Below are 15,383 nucleotides of genomic sequence, written 5' to 3'. Positions count from 1 at the left end.
TGATTTTAGGGTTTTATGGGGTGATTTTGGGGTTTTATGGGGTGATTTTGGGGTTAAAAGCGGGGATTTAGGGTTGGATTTGAGGTAGGCCCAAGACTGAGGCCTAGTCGGACCTAGTCGGGCCTAGTAGGCCCAGCCATATAATGGGGTGTTAATAAAGGGGATTTTGGGGTTAAAAAGGGGGATTTTAGGGTTTTTTGGGGTGATTTTAGGGTTTTTTGGGGTCATTTTAGGGTTTTATGGGGTGATAATAGGGTTTTATGGGGGAATTTTGGGGTTAAAACGGGGGATTTAGGGTTAAATTTGAAGTAGGCCCAAGTCTGAGGCCTAGTCGGGCCTAGTCGGGCCTAGTAGGCCCAGCCATATAATGGGGTGTTAATAAGGGGGATTTTGGGGTTAAAAACAGGGATTTTAGGGTTTTTTGGGGTGATTTTAGGGTTTTATGGGGTCATTTTGGGGTTAAATAGGGAGATTTTGGGGTTTTATTGGGTGATTTTGGGGTTAAAATGGGGGATTTAGGGTTGGATTTGAAGTAGGCCCAAGACTGCGGCCTAGTCGGGCCTAGTCGGGCCTAGTAGGCCCAGCCATATAGAAGGGGGGTTAATAAAGGGGATTTTGGGGTTAAAAAGGGGGATTTTAGGGTTTTATGGGGTGATTTTAGGGTTTTTAGGGGTAATTTTGGGGTTAAATAGGGAGATTTTGGGGTTTTATGGGGTGATTTTGGGGTTAAAAGGGGAGATTTAGGGCCGGATTTGAGGTAGGCCCAAGATTGCGGCCTAGTTGGGCCTAGTCGGGCCTAGTAGGCCCAGCCATATAAAGGGGGATTAATAAAGGGGATTTTGGGGTTAAAAAGGGGGATTTTATGGTTTTATGGGGTGATTTTAGGGTTTTTAGGGGTGATTTTGGGGTTAAATAGGGAGATTTTGGGGTTTTAAGGGGAGATTTTGGGGTTAAAATGGGGGATTTAGGGCTGGATTTGAGGTAGGCCCAAGACTGCGGCCTAGTCGGGCCTAGTAGGCCCAGCCATATAAAGGGGGATTAATAAAGGGGATTTTGAGGTGAAAAAGGTGGATTTTGGGGTTTTATGGGGTGATTTTAGGGTTTTAAGGGGGGAATTTGGGGTTAAATAGGGAGATTTTGGGGTTTTATGGGGTTATTTTGGGGTTAAAATGGGGGATTTAGGGTCGAATTTGAGGTAGGCCCAAGATTGCGGCCTAGTCGGGCCTAGTTGGGCCTAGTAGGCCCAGCCATATAGAAGGGTGTTAATAAAGGGGATTTTGGGGTTAAAAAGGGGGATTTTAGGGTTTTATGAGGTGATTTTAGGGTTTTATGGGGTGATTTTAGGGTTTTAAGGGGGGAATTTGGGGTTAAATAGGGAGATTTTGGGGTTTTAAGGGGTGATTTGGGGGTTAAAAGTGGGGATTTAGGGTTGGATTTGAGGTAGGCCCAAGATGGCGGCCTAGTCGGGCCTAGTCAGGCCTAGTAGGCCTACCTATATATATAGGGGGTTAATAAAGGGGATTTTGGGGTAAAAAATGGGGATTTTAGGGTTTTATGGGGTGATTTTGGGGTTAAATAGGGAGATTTTGGGGTTTTAAGGGGTGATTTTGGGGTTAAAATGGGGGATTTAGGGTTGGATTTGAGGTAGGCCCAAGACTGCGGCCTAGTCGGGCCTAGTCAGGCCTAGTAGGCCTACCTATATATATAGGGGGTTAATAAAGGGGATTTTGGGGTAAAAAATGGGGATTTTAGGGTTTTTTGGGGTCATTTTAGGGTTTTATGGGGTGATTTTGGGGTTAAATAGGGAGATTTTGGGGTTTTATGGGGTGATTTTGGGGTTAAAATGGGGGATTTAGGGTTAAATTTGAAGTAGGCCCAAGATTGCGGCCTAGTCGGGCCTAGTTGGGCCTAGTAGGCCCAGCCATATAAAGGGGGGTTAATAAAGGGGATTTTGGGGTTAAAATGGGGGATTTTAGGGTTTTTTGGGGTCATTTTAGGGTTTTATAGGGTCATTTTGGGGTTTTATGGGGTGATAATAGGGTTTTATGGGGGAATTTTGGGGTTAAAACGGGGGATTTAGGGTTAAATTTGAGGTAGGCCCAAGACTGCGGCCTAGTCGGGCCTAGTCGGGCCTAGTAGGCCCAGCCATATAGAAGGGTGTTAATAAAGGGGATTTTGGGGAAAAAATGGGGATTTTAGGGTTTTATGGGGTGATTTTGGGGTTAAATAGGGAGATTTTGGGGTTTTAAGGGGTGATTTTGGGGTTAAAATGGGGGATTTAGGGTTGGATTTGAGGTAGGCCCAAGACTGCGGCCTAGTCGGGCCTAGTCAGGCCTAGTAGGCCTACCTATATATATAGGGGGTTAATAAAGGGGATTTTGGGGTTAAAAAGGGGGATTTTAGGGTTTTTTGGGGTGATTTTAGGGTTTTTTGGGGTCATTTTAGGGTTTTATGGGGTGATAATAGGGTTTTATGGGGGAATTTTGGGGTTAAAACGGGGGATTTAGGGTTAAATTTGAAGTAGGCCCAAGTCTGAGGCCTAGTCGGGCCTAGTCGGGCCTAGTAGGCCCAGCCATATAATGGGGTGTTAATAAGGGGGATTTTGGGGTTAAAAACAGGGATTTTAGGGTTTTTTGGGGTGATTTTAGGGTTTTATGGGGTCATTTTGGGGTTAAATAGGGAGATTTTGGGGTTTTATTGGGTGATTTTGGGGTTAAAATGGGGGATTTAGGGTTGGATTTGAAGTAGGCCCAAGATGGCGGCCTAGTCGGGCCTAGTCGGGCCTAGTAGGCCCAGCCATATAGAAGGGGGGTTAATAAAGGGGATTTTGGGGTTAAAAAGGGGGATTTTAGGGTTTTATGGGGTGATTTTAGGGTTTTTAGGGGTAATTTTGGGGTTAAATAGGGAGATTTTGGGGTTTTATGGGGTGATTTTGGGGTTAAAAGGGGAGATTTAGGGCCGGATTTGAGGTAGGCCCAAGATTGCGGCCTAGTTGGGCCTAGTCGGGCCTAGTAGGCCCAGCCATATAAAGGGGGATTAATAAAGGGGATTTTGGGGTTAAAAAGGGGGATTTTATGGTTTTATGGGGTGATTTTAGGGTTTTTAGGGGTGATTTTGGGGTTAAATAGGGAGATTTTGGGGTTTTAAGGGGAGATTTTGGGGTTAAAATGGGGGATTTAGGGCTGGATTTGAGGTAGGCCCAAGACTGCGGCCTAGTCGGGCCTAGTAGGCCCAGCCATATAAAGGGGGATTAATAAAGGGGATTTTGAGGTGAAAAAGGTGGATTTTGGGGTTTTATGGGGTGATTTTAGGGTTTTAAGGGGGGAATTTGGGGTTAAATAGGGAGATTTTGGGGTTTTATGGGGTTATTTTGGGGTTAAAATGGGGGATTTAGGGTCGAATTTGAGGTAGGCCCAAGATTGCGGCCTAGTCGGGCCTAGTTGGGCCTAGTAGGCCCAGCCATATAGAAGGGTGTTAATAAAGGGGATTTTGGGGTTAAAAAGGGGGATTTTAGGGTTTTATGGGGTGATTTTAGGGTTTTTAGGAGTGATTTTGGGGTTAAATAGGGAGATTTTGGGGTTTTATGGGGGAATTTTGGGGTTAAAATGGGGGATTTAGGGTTAAATTTGAGGTAGGCCCAAGATTGCGGCCTAGTCGGGCCTAGTCGGGCCTAGTAGGCCCAGCCCTATAAAGGGGGGTTAATAAAGGGGATTTTGGGGTTAAAAAGGGGGATTTTGGGGTTTTTTGGGGTGATTTTAGGGTTTTTAGGGGTAATTTTGGGGTTAAATAGGGAGATTTTGGGGCTTTATGGGGTGATTTTGGGGTTAAAATGGGGGATTTAGGGTTGGATTTGAGGTAGGCCCAAGGTTGCGGCCTAGTCGGGCCTAGTTGGGCCTAGTAGGCCCAGCCATATAAAGGGGGGTAAATAAAGGGATTTTGGGGTGAAAAAGGGGGATTTTAGGGTTTTTTGGGGTCATTTTAGGGTTTTATGGGGTGATTTTAGGGTTAAATAGGGAGATTTTGGGGTTTTATGGGGTGATTTTGGGGTTAAAATGGGGGATTTAGGGTTGGATTTGAGGTAGGCCCAAGATTGCGGCCTAGTCGGGCCTAGTTGGGCCTAGTAGGCCCAGCCATATAAATGGAGTTAAATAAAGGGGATTTTGGGGTAAAAAATGGGGATTTTAGGGTTTTATGGGGTCATTTTAGGGTTTTATGGGGTGATTTTGGGGTTAAATAGGGAGATTTTGGGGTTTTATGGGGTGATTTTGGGGTTAAAATGGGGGATTTAGGGTTAAATTTGAGGTAGGCCCAAGACTGCGGCCTAGTCGGGCCTAGTCGGGCCTAGTAGGCCCAGCCATATAAAGGGGTGTTAATAAAGGGGATTTTGGGGTTAAAAAGGGGGATTTTAGGGTTTTATGGGGTGATTTTAGGGTTTTATGGGGTGATTTTGGGGTTAAATAGGGAGATTTTGGGGTTTTATGGGGTTATTTTGGGGTTAAAATGGGGGATTTAGGGCTGGATTTGAGGTAGGCCCAAGATTGCGGCCTAGTCAGGCCTAGTAGGCCCAGCCATATAAAGGGGGGTTAATAAAGGGGATTTTGGGGTTAAAAAGTGGGATTTTGGGGTTTTATGGGGTGATTTTAGGGTTTTATGGGGTGATTTTGGGGTTAAATAGGGAGATTTTGGGGTTTTAACGGGTGATTTTGGGGTTAAAATGGGGGATTTAGGGTTAAATTTGAGGTAGGCCCAAGACTGCGGCCTAGTTGCGGCCTAGTCGGGCCTAGTAGGCCCAACCATATAAAGCTTGATTAATAAAGGGGATTTTGGGGTAAAAAACAGGGATTTTAGGGTTATTTGGGGTCATTTTAGGGTTTTTAGGGGTGATTTTGGGGTTAAATAGGGAGATTTTGGGGTTTTATGGGGGAATTTTGGGGTTAAAATGGGGGATTTAGGGTTAAATTTGAGGTAGGCCCAAGATTGCGGCCTAGTCGGGCCTAGTCGGGCCTAGTAGGCCCAGCCCTATAGAGGGGTGTTATTAAAAGGGATTTTGGGGTTAAAAAGGGGGATTTTAGGGTTTTATAGGGTCATTTTAGGGTTTTATGGGGTGATTTTGGGGTTAAATAGGGAGATTTTGGGGTTTTATGGGGTGATTTTGGGGTTAAAATGGGGGATTTAGGGTTAAATTTGAGGTAGGCCCAAGACTGAGGCCTAGTTGGGCCTAGTCGGGCCTAGTAGGCCCAGCCATATAATGGGGTGTTAATAAAGGGGATTTTGGGGTTAAAAACGGGGATTTTAGGGTTTTATGGGGTAATTTTAGGGTTTTATGGGGTGATTTTGGGGTTAAATTGGGTGATTTTGGGGTTTTATGGGGGCATTTTGGGGTTAAAAGGGGGGATTTAGGGTTCGATTTGAGGTAGGCCCAAGACTGCGGCCTAGTCGGGCCTAGTAGGCCCAGCAGTATAGAAGGGTGTTAATAAAAGGGATTTTGGGGTTAAAAAGGGGGATTTTAGGGTTTTATGGGGTGATTTTAGGGTTTTTAGGGGTGATTTTAGGGTTTTTAGGGGTAATTTTGGGGTTAAATAGGGAGATTTTGGGGTTTTAAGGGGGGATTTTGGGGTTAAAATGGGGGATTTAGGGTTGGATTTGAGGTAGGCCCAAGACTGCGGCCTAGTCGGGCCTAGTCGGGCCTAGTAGGCCCAGCCATATAAAGGGGGGTTAATAAAGGGGATTTTGGGGTAAAAAAGGGGGATTTTAGGGTTTTTAGGGGTGATTTTAGGGTTTTTTGGGGTCATTTTAGGGTTTTAAGGGGGGAATTTGGGGTTTTATGGGGTGATTTTGGGGTTAAAACAGGGGATTTAGGGTTAAATTTGAGGTAGGCCCAAGACTGCGGCCTAGTCGGGCCTAGTCAGGCCTAGTAGGCCCAGCCATATAAATGGGGGTTAATAAAGGGGATTTTGGGGTTAAAAAGGGGGATTTTAGGGTTTTATGGGGTGATTTTAGGGTTTTAATGGGTAGTTTTGGGGTTAAATAGGGAGATTTTGGGGTTTTATGGGGTGATTTTGGGGTTAAAATGGGGGATTTAGGGTTAAATTTGAGGTAGGCCCAAGACTGCGGCCTAGTCGGGCCTAGTCGGGCCTAGTAGGCCCAGACCAGGTTTATATGGGATCTATGGGGTTTATATGGGATCTATGGGGTTTATATGGGATCTATGGGGTGAATATGGGATCTATGGGGTCTATATGGGATCTATGGGGTTTATATGGGATCTATATGGGATCTATGGGGTTTATATGGGATCTATGGGGTATATATGGGATCTATGGGGTTTATATGGGATCTATGGGGTCTATATGGGATCTATGGGGTTTATATGGGATCTATGGGGTCTATATGGGACCTATGGGGTATATATGGGATCTATGGGGTCTATATGGGATCTATGGGGTATATATGGGATCTATGGGGTTTATATGGGATCTATGGGGTATATATGGGATCTATATGGGATCTATGGGGTTTATATGGGATCTATGGGGTTTATATGGGATCTATGGGGCTTATATGGGATCTATATGGGATCTATGGGGTTTATATGGGATCTATGGGGTTCATATGGGATCTATGGGGTCTATATGGGATCTATGGGGTTTATATGGGATCTATGGGGTATATATGGGATCTATGGGGTTTATATGGGATCTATGGGGTTTATATGGGATCTATGGGGTCTATATGGGATCTATTGGGTCTATATGGGATCTATGGGGTCTATATGGGATCTATGGGGTATATATGGGGTCTATGGGGTCTATATGGGATCTATGGGGTTTATAAGGGATCTATGGGGTATATATGGGATCTATATGGGATCTATGGGGTATATATGGGATCTATGGGGTATATATGGGATCTATGGGGTTTATATGGGATCTATGGAGTTTATATGGGATCTATGGGGTATATATGGGATCTATATGGGATCTATGGGGTTTATATGGGATCTATGGGGTTTATATGGGATCTATGGGGTATATATGGGATCTATGGGGTATATATGGGATCTATGGGGTTTATATGGGATCTATGGGGTATATATGGGATCTATGGGGTTTATATGGGATCTATGGGGTATATATGGGATCTATGGGGTTTATATGGGATCTATGGGGTCTATATGGGATCTATGGGGTCTATATGGGATCTATGGGGTTTATATGGGATCTATGGGGTCTATATGGGATCTATGGGGTTTATATGGGATCTATGGGGTATATATGGGATCTATGGGGTTTATATGGGATCTATGGGGTTTATATGGGATCTATGGGGTCTATATGGGATCTATGGGGTTTATATGGGATCTATGGGGTATATATGGGATCTATGGGGTTTATATGGGATCTATGGGGTTTATATGGGATCTATGGGGTTTATATGGGATCTATGGGGTTTATATGGGATCTATGGGGTATATATGGGATCTATGGGGTTTATATGGGATCTATGGGGTTTATATGGGATCTATGGGGTCTATATGGGATCTATATGGGATCTATGGGGTATATATGGGATCTATGGGGTTTATATGGGATCTATGGGGTTTATATGGGATCTATGGGGTTTATATGGGATCTATGGGGTCTATATGGGATCTATGGGGTCTATATGGGATCTATGGGGTCTATATGGGATCTATGGGGTCTATATGGGATCTATGGGGTATATATGGGATCTATGGGGTCTATATGGGATCTATGGGGTTTATATGGGATCTATGGGACCCACCTGTTAACGAAGGGGGCGAAGCCACCGGGGTCGAAGGGTTGGATGGGAAGCTGGCATTGGTGTGATCCGGCGAATAAATCTGCATAAATTACCATCTCATTAGCATATCATTAATACGAGACCCCATAGACCCTATATCCCCTATAAGACCCCTATTAGAATCAATAGGGGGGGGTTGATATATAGGGTATGGGGTCGCCATTGACTTCTATGGCCTCGTTAATTCATGAATATTAATTAGGGTTAATTAATGAATTAATTAAGGCTCATTACGGATGCGAGTGCTTTGCCCAATGCGTCGCCTGTCTGGGAACTTCCGGCTCCTCCCCTATTTCCTATAGGGGAAAAAAAACCCCATTAAAACCCTATTAAATCCCATATAACCCCATAGGACCCCATAGGACCCCATAGGACCCTATAGGACCCCATAGGACCCTATAGACCCCATAGGGCCCCATAGAGACCCCATAGGACCCTATAGGACCCTATAGACCCCATAGAACCCCATAGGACCCCATAGACCCTATAGGGACCCCATAGACCCTATAGGGACCCCATAGAACCCCATAGAACCCCATAGAGACCCCATAGGACCCTATAGGACCCTATAGACCCCATAGACCCTATAGGGACCCCATAGGACCCCATAGAACCCCATAGAGACCCCATAGGACCCTATAGGACCCTATAGACCCCATAGAACCCCATAGAGACCCCATAGGACCCTATAGGACCCTATAGACCCCATAGAACCCCATAGAGACCCCATAGGACCCCATAGACCCTATAGGGACCCCATAGACCCTATAGGGACCCCATAGGACCCCATAGACCCTATAGGGACCCCATAGGACCCTATAGGACCCTATAGACCCCATAGAACCCCATAGGACCCTATAGGACCCTATAGGACCCTATAGACCCCATAGGACCCCATAGAGACCCCATAGGACCCCATAGACCCTATAGGGACCCCATAGGACCCCATAGAACCCCATAGAGACCCCATAGGACCCTATAGGACCCTATAGACCCCATAGACCCCATAGAGACCCCATAGAACCCCATTAAAACCCTATTAATCCCATAGAACCCCATAGAACCCCATAGAACCCCATTAAAACCCTATTAATCCCATAGAACCCCATAGAACCCCATAGAACCCCATTAAAACCCTATTAATCCCATAGAACCCCATAGAACCCCATTAAAACCCTATTAATCCCATATAACCCCATAGAACCCCATAGGACCCCATAGAGACCCCATAGGACCCCATAGACCCTATAGGGACCCCATAGACCCTATAGGGACCCCATAGGACCCCATAGACCCTATAGGGACCCCATAGACCCCATAGAGCCCCATAGAACCCCATAGGACCCCATAGAACCCCAAAGAGACCCCATAGACCCTATAGGGACCCCATAGAGACCCCATAGGACCCTATAGGGACCCCATAGAACCCCATAGAGCCCCATAGAACCCCATTAAAACCCTATTAATCCCATATAACCCCATAGAACCCCATAGAACCCCATTAAAACCCTATTAATCCCATAGAACCCCATAGAGACCCCATAGGACCCCATAGACCCTATAGGGACCCCATAGGACCCCATAGACCCTATAGGGACCCCATAGACCCCATAGAGACCCCATAGAGAACCCATAGGACCCCATAGACCCTATAGGGACCCCATAGAACCCCATAGAACCCCATAGAGACCCCATAGGACCCCATAGAGACCCTATAGACCCCATAGAACCCCATAGAGACCCCATAGGACCCCATAGGACCCTATAGAACCCTATAGACCCCATAGAACCCCATAGAGACCCCATAGGACCCCATAGGACCCTATAGACCCCATAGAACCCCATAGAGACCCCATAGAGACCCCATAGACCCTATAGGGACCCCATAGGACCCCATAGAACCACATAGAACCCCATTAAAACCCTATTAATCCCATAGAACCCCATAGAACCCCATAGGACCCCATAGACCCTATCGGGACCCCATAGACCCTATAGGGACCCCATAGGACCCTATAGACCCTATAGGGACCCCATAGAACCCCATAGAGACCCCATAGAGACCCCATAGACCCTATAGGACCCTATAGACCCCATAGAACCCCATAGAGACCCCATAGGACCCTATAGGACCCCATAGAACCCCATAGAACCCCATAGAAACCCCATAGAACCCCATAGAGACCCCATAGAGACCCCATAGAACCCTATAGGACCCTATAGACCCCATAGAACCCCATAGAGACCCCATAGGACCCCATAGACCCTATAGGGACCCCATAGGACCCCATAGACCCTATAGGGACCCCATAGAACCCCATAGGACCCCATAGGACCCTATAGGACCCTATAGACCCCATAGAACCCCATAGACCCCATAGGACCCCATAGAACCCCATAGAACCCCATTAAAACCCTATTAATCCCATAGAACCCAATAGAACCCCATAGAACCCCATTAAAACCCTATTAATCCCATAGAACCCCATAGAGACCCCATAGGACCCCATAGACCCTATAGACCCCATAGAACCCCATAGAGACCCCATAGAGACCCCATAGGACCCCATAGGACCCCATAGAGACCCATAGAGACCCCATAGAACCCCATAGAACCCCATAGAGACCCCATAGGACCCTATAGGACCCCATAGAACCCCATAGGACCCCATAGGACCCCATAGACCCTATAAGGGACCCCATAGACCCTATAGGGACCCCATAGACCCTATAGGGACCCCATAGAACCCCATAGAACCCCATAGAGACCCCATAGGACCCTATAGGACCCCATAGGACCCCATAGACCCTATAGGGACCCTATAGGACCCTATAGGACCCTATAGACCCCATAGAACCCCATAGAGACCCCATAGAACCCCATAGAACCCCATAGAGACCCCATAGGACCCCATAGGACCCTATAGACCCCATAGACCCCATTAAACCCCATTAAACCCCATTAAACCCCATTAAACCCCATTAAAACCCCATAGAACCCCATTATAACCCCCGCCTCATTACGTATTCACGCATCTATTTGCATACATTAACTCACCCATCATCCCTTCCGTCCCATTGGCCGACGGGCTGCAGGCGGCCGCGTTGTATTGGTTGGCTCCGCGATGGAAGGCCGCCATTGGTGGATTCAAATCGGCCGACGAATGGGAAGGGTAGGCCTGAAAGCAAGCGACCAATCAGAAGCTTCCCCATTCATTTCAATGGGGGTTTTAGTCCCCATTCATTTCAATGGGGGTTCGGTCCCCATTCATTTCAATGGGGGTTTGGGCCCCATTCATTTCAATGGGGCCATATAGGGTCGACCCTATAACTTATAGGGTTTCGGCCCTATAGACCCTATAACCGACCCTATAGACCCCATAGCGCCCCATAGAGACCCCATAGGACCCTATAGGACCCTATAGACCCTATAGGGACCCCATAGACCCTATAGACCCCATAGAGACCCCATAGGACCCCATAGAGCCTATAGGGACCCCATAGAGACCCATAGGACCCCATAGGACCCCATAGGACCCCATAGGACCCCATAGAGACCCCATAGGACCCTATAGACCCCATAGGATCCCATAGAGACCCCATAGAACCCCATAGACCCCATAGAGACCCCATAGACCCCATAGGACCCCATAGAACCCCATAGAGACCCCATAGGACCCCATTGACCCCATAGACCCTATAGGACCCTATAGAGACCCCATAGGACCCCATAGACCCTATAGGGACCCCATAGCCCCATAGACCCCATAGAGACCCCATAGGACCCCATAGACCCCATAGAGCCCCATAGAGACCCCATATAGACCCATAGAGCCCCATAGAGACCCCATAGAGCCCCATAGACCCCATAGAACCCCATAGAGACCCCATAGAACCCCATAGAGCCCCATAGACCCCCATAGACCCCATAGAAACCCCATAGACCCTATAGGGACCCCATAGAACCCCATAGACCCCATAGGACCCCATAGACCCCATAGACCCTATAGGACCCTATAGACCCCATAGACCCTATAGGGACCCCATAGGACCCCATAGAACCCCATAGAGCCCCCATAGGACCCTATAGGACCCTATAAACCCCATAGACCCCATAGAGACCCCATAGGACCCCATAGACCCTATAGGGACCCCATAGGACCCTATAGGACCCTATAGGACCCCATAGACCCTATAGGGACCCCATAGACCCCATAGAAACCCCATAGAACCCCATAGAGACCCCATAGACCCTATAGGACCCTATAGACCCCATAGGACCCCATAGAAACCCCATAGGACCCTATAGGGACCCTATAGAACCCCATAGAACCCTATAGGACCCTATAGGACCCCATAGGACCCTATAGGACCCTATAGGGACCCCATAGAGCCCCATAGATCCTATAGGGCCCCTATAGGGACCCCATAGACCCCATAGACCCTATAGAGACCCCATAGACCCTATAGGGACCCCATAGGACCCCATAGAGCCCCATAGACCCCATAGAACCCCATAGAGACCCCATAGGACCCCATAGACCCCATAGAGACCCCATAGGACCCCATAGAGACCCCATAGGACCCCATAGACCCCATAGACCCCATAGGACCCCATAGACCCCATAGAGACCCCATAGAGACCCCATAGGACCCCATAGACCCTATAGGGACCCCATAGGACCCTATAGACCCCATAGAACCCCATAGGACCCTATAGGACCCTATAGACCCCATAGAGACCCCATAGACCCTATAGGACCCCATAGGCCCTATAGGACCCTATAGGACCCCATAGACCCCATAGACCCTATAGGGACCCCATAGACCCTATAGACCCTATAGGACCCTATAGACCCCATAGGACCCCATAGAACCCCATAGACCCTATAGAACCCTATAGACCCCATAGACCCTATAGGGACCCCATAGGACCCTATAGGACCCCATAGAACCCCATAGAGACCCATAGAGACCCCATAGACCCCATAGAGACCCCATAGGACCCTATAGGGACCCATAGAGACCCCATAGAAACCCCATAGAGACCCCATAGGACCCCATAGGACCCCATAGACCCTATAGGGACCCCATAGGACCCTATAGGACCCTATAGACCCCATAGAACCCCATAGAGACCCCATAGGACCCCATAGACCCCATAGAGACCCCATAGGACCCCATAGACTCTATAGGGACCCTATAGACCCCATAGACCCTATAGGGACCCCATAGACCCCATAGAACCCCATAGACCCCATAGGACCCCATACGACCCCATAGGACCCTATAGAGACCCCATAGAGACCCATAGGACCCCATAGACCCTATAGGACCCTATAGGACCCCATAGGACCCCATAGAAACCCCATAGACCCTATAGGACCCCATAGACCCCATAGGACCCCATAGGACCCCATAGGACCCCATAGACCCCATAGGACCCCATAGAACCCCATAGACCCCATAGGACCCTATAGGGACCCCATAGGACCCCATAGACCCTATAGGGACCCCATAGAGACCCCATAGGACCCCATAGACCCCATAGGACCCCATAGAACCCCATAGAAACCCCATAGAGACCCCATAGAGCCCCATAGAGACCCCATAGGACCCTATAGACCCTATAGGGACCCCATAGACCCCATAGGACCCCATAGACCCTATAGGGACCCCATAGACCCTATAGGACCCTATAGGACCCCATAGACCCCATAGACCCTATAGGACCCCATAGGGACCCCATAGACCCCATAGAACCCTATAGGACCCTATAGACCCTATAAGACCCCATAGACCCTATAGGGACCCCATAGGACCCTATAGGACCCCATAGACCCTATAGACCCCCATAGACCCCATAGAGCCCCATAGGACCCTATAGGACCCTATAGGACCCTATAGACCCCATAGACCCCATAGGACCCCATAGAACCTATAGGGACCCCATAGACCCTATAGGGACTCCATAGGACCCCATAGACCCTATAGGACCCTATAGGACCCCATAGACCCCATAGAGACCCCATAGGACCCTATAGGACCCTATAAGACCCCATAGACCCCATAGAACCCTATAGGACCCTATAGGACCCTATAGGACCCTATAGACCCCATAGAACCCCATAGAGACCCATAGAGACCCATAGAAACCCCATAGAACCCCATAGAGACCCATAGAGACCCATAGACCCTATAGGGACCCCATAGGACCCCATAGACCCCATAGAGACCCCATAGGACCCTATAGACCCCATAGAACCCCATAGACCCTATAGGGACCCTATAGACCCCATAGAACCCCATAGAAACCCCATAGAACCCTATAGGACCCCATAGAACCCCATAGAACCCCATAGGACCCCATAGACCCCATAGAGCCCCACAGACACCCCATAGGACCCCATAGACCCTATAGGACCCCATAGGACCCCATAGACCCTATAGGGACCCTATAGGACCCTATAGAGACCCCATAGGACCCTATAGGGACCCATAGAGACCCCATAGGACCCCATAGACCCTATAGGACCCTATAGGACCCCATAGAACCCCATAGAGACCCCATAGAACCCCATAGAGACCCCATAGGACCCCATAGACCCCATAGAACCCTATAGGACCCTATAGAGACCCCATAGACCCCATAGGACCCCATAGAACCCCATAGAGACCCCATAGGACCCTATAGGGACCCCATAGACCCTATAGGACCCCATAGGACCCTATAGGGACCCCATAGGACCCCATAGGACCCTATAGGACCCCATAGGACCCCATAGGACCCCATAGAACCCCATAGAACCCCATAGACCCTATAGGGACCCCATAGAGACCCCATAGACCCTATAGGACCCCATAGAACCCCATAGGACCCCATAGACCCTATAGGACCCCATAGAACCCTATAGGACCCCATAGACCCTATAGAGACCCCATAGGACCCTATAGACCCCATAGAACCCCATAGAGACCCCATAGAACCCCATAGGACCCTATAGGACCCCATAGAGACCCCATAGGACCCTATAGACCCTATAGACCCCATAGAACCCCATAGAGACCCATAGAGACCCCATAGGACCCCATAGGACCCCATATACCCTATACGGACCCCATAGGACCCTATAGGACCCTATAGACCCCATAGACCCCATAGAAACCCCATAGACCCCATAAAGACCCCATAGGACCCTATAGGACCCCATAGAACCCCATAGACCCCATAGAGACCCCATAGGACCCTATAGGACCCTATAGACCCCATAGACCCCATAGAAACCCCATAGACCCCATAGAACCCCATAGGACCCCATAGACCCCATAGGACCCTATAGGACCCCATAGGACCCTATAGGACCCCATAGAACCCCATAGAGACCCCATAGACCCCATAGGACCTTATAGACCCCATAGGACCCCATAGAGACCCTATAGGACCCCATAGACCCCATAGAGACCCCATAGGACCCTATAGGGACCCCATAGACCCCATAGAGACCCCATAGGACCCCATAGACCCCATAGAACCCCATAGAGAACCCATAGGACCCCAT

General features: G+C 48.4%; 1 protein-coding gene across 7 annotated transcripts in view; it reads right to left on the bottom strand.

The window, feature by feature from the left end:
* The window catches only part of TCF4 (transcription factor 4), a 98,507-nt gene that overhangs the window by 26,649 nt on the left and 56,475 nt on the right, over positions 1 to 15,383 (bottom strand). For all 7 annotated transcript variants that reach the window (XM_085529158.1, XM_085529159.1, XM_085529161.1 and 4 more), the window contains 3 exons: positions 10,883 to 11,003; positions 8,059 to 8,120; positions 7,786 to 7,864 (listed from right to left, as the gene is read on the bottom strand). In XM_085529158.1, coding sequence (XP_085385284.1) covers positions 7,786 to 7,864; positions 8,059 to 8,120; positions 10,883 to 11,003 — 262 coding nt within the window. The remainder of the gene's footprint in view (positions 1 to 7,785; positions 7,865 to 8,058; positions 8,121 to 10,882; positions 11,004 to 15,383) is intronic.

Source organism: Coturnix japonica, chromosome Z, assembly GCF_054131305.1.
Source record: "Coturnix japonica strain WE chromosome Z, WE-NBRP24, whole genome shotgun sequence".
In the NCBI taxonomy this organism is placed as follows: domain Eukaryota; kingdom Metazoa; phylum Chordata; class Aves; order Galliformes; family Phasianidae; genus Coturnix; species Coturnix japonica.
The sequence above is the reverse complement of the archived record's forward strand: the minus strand, read 5'-3'. Positions and strand labels throughout refer to the sequence as shown.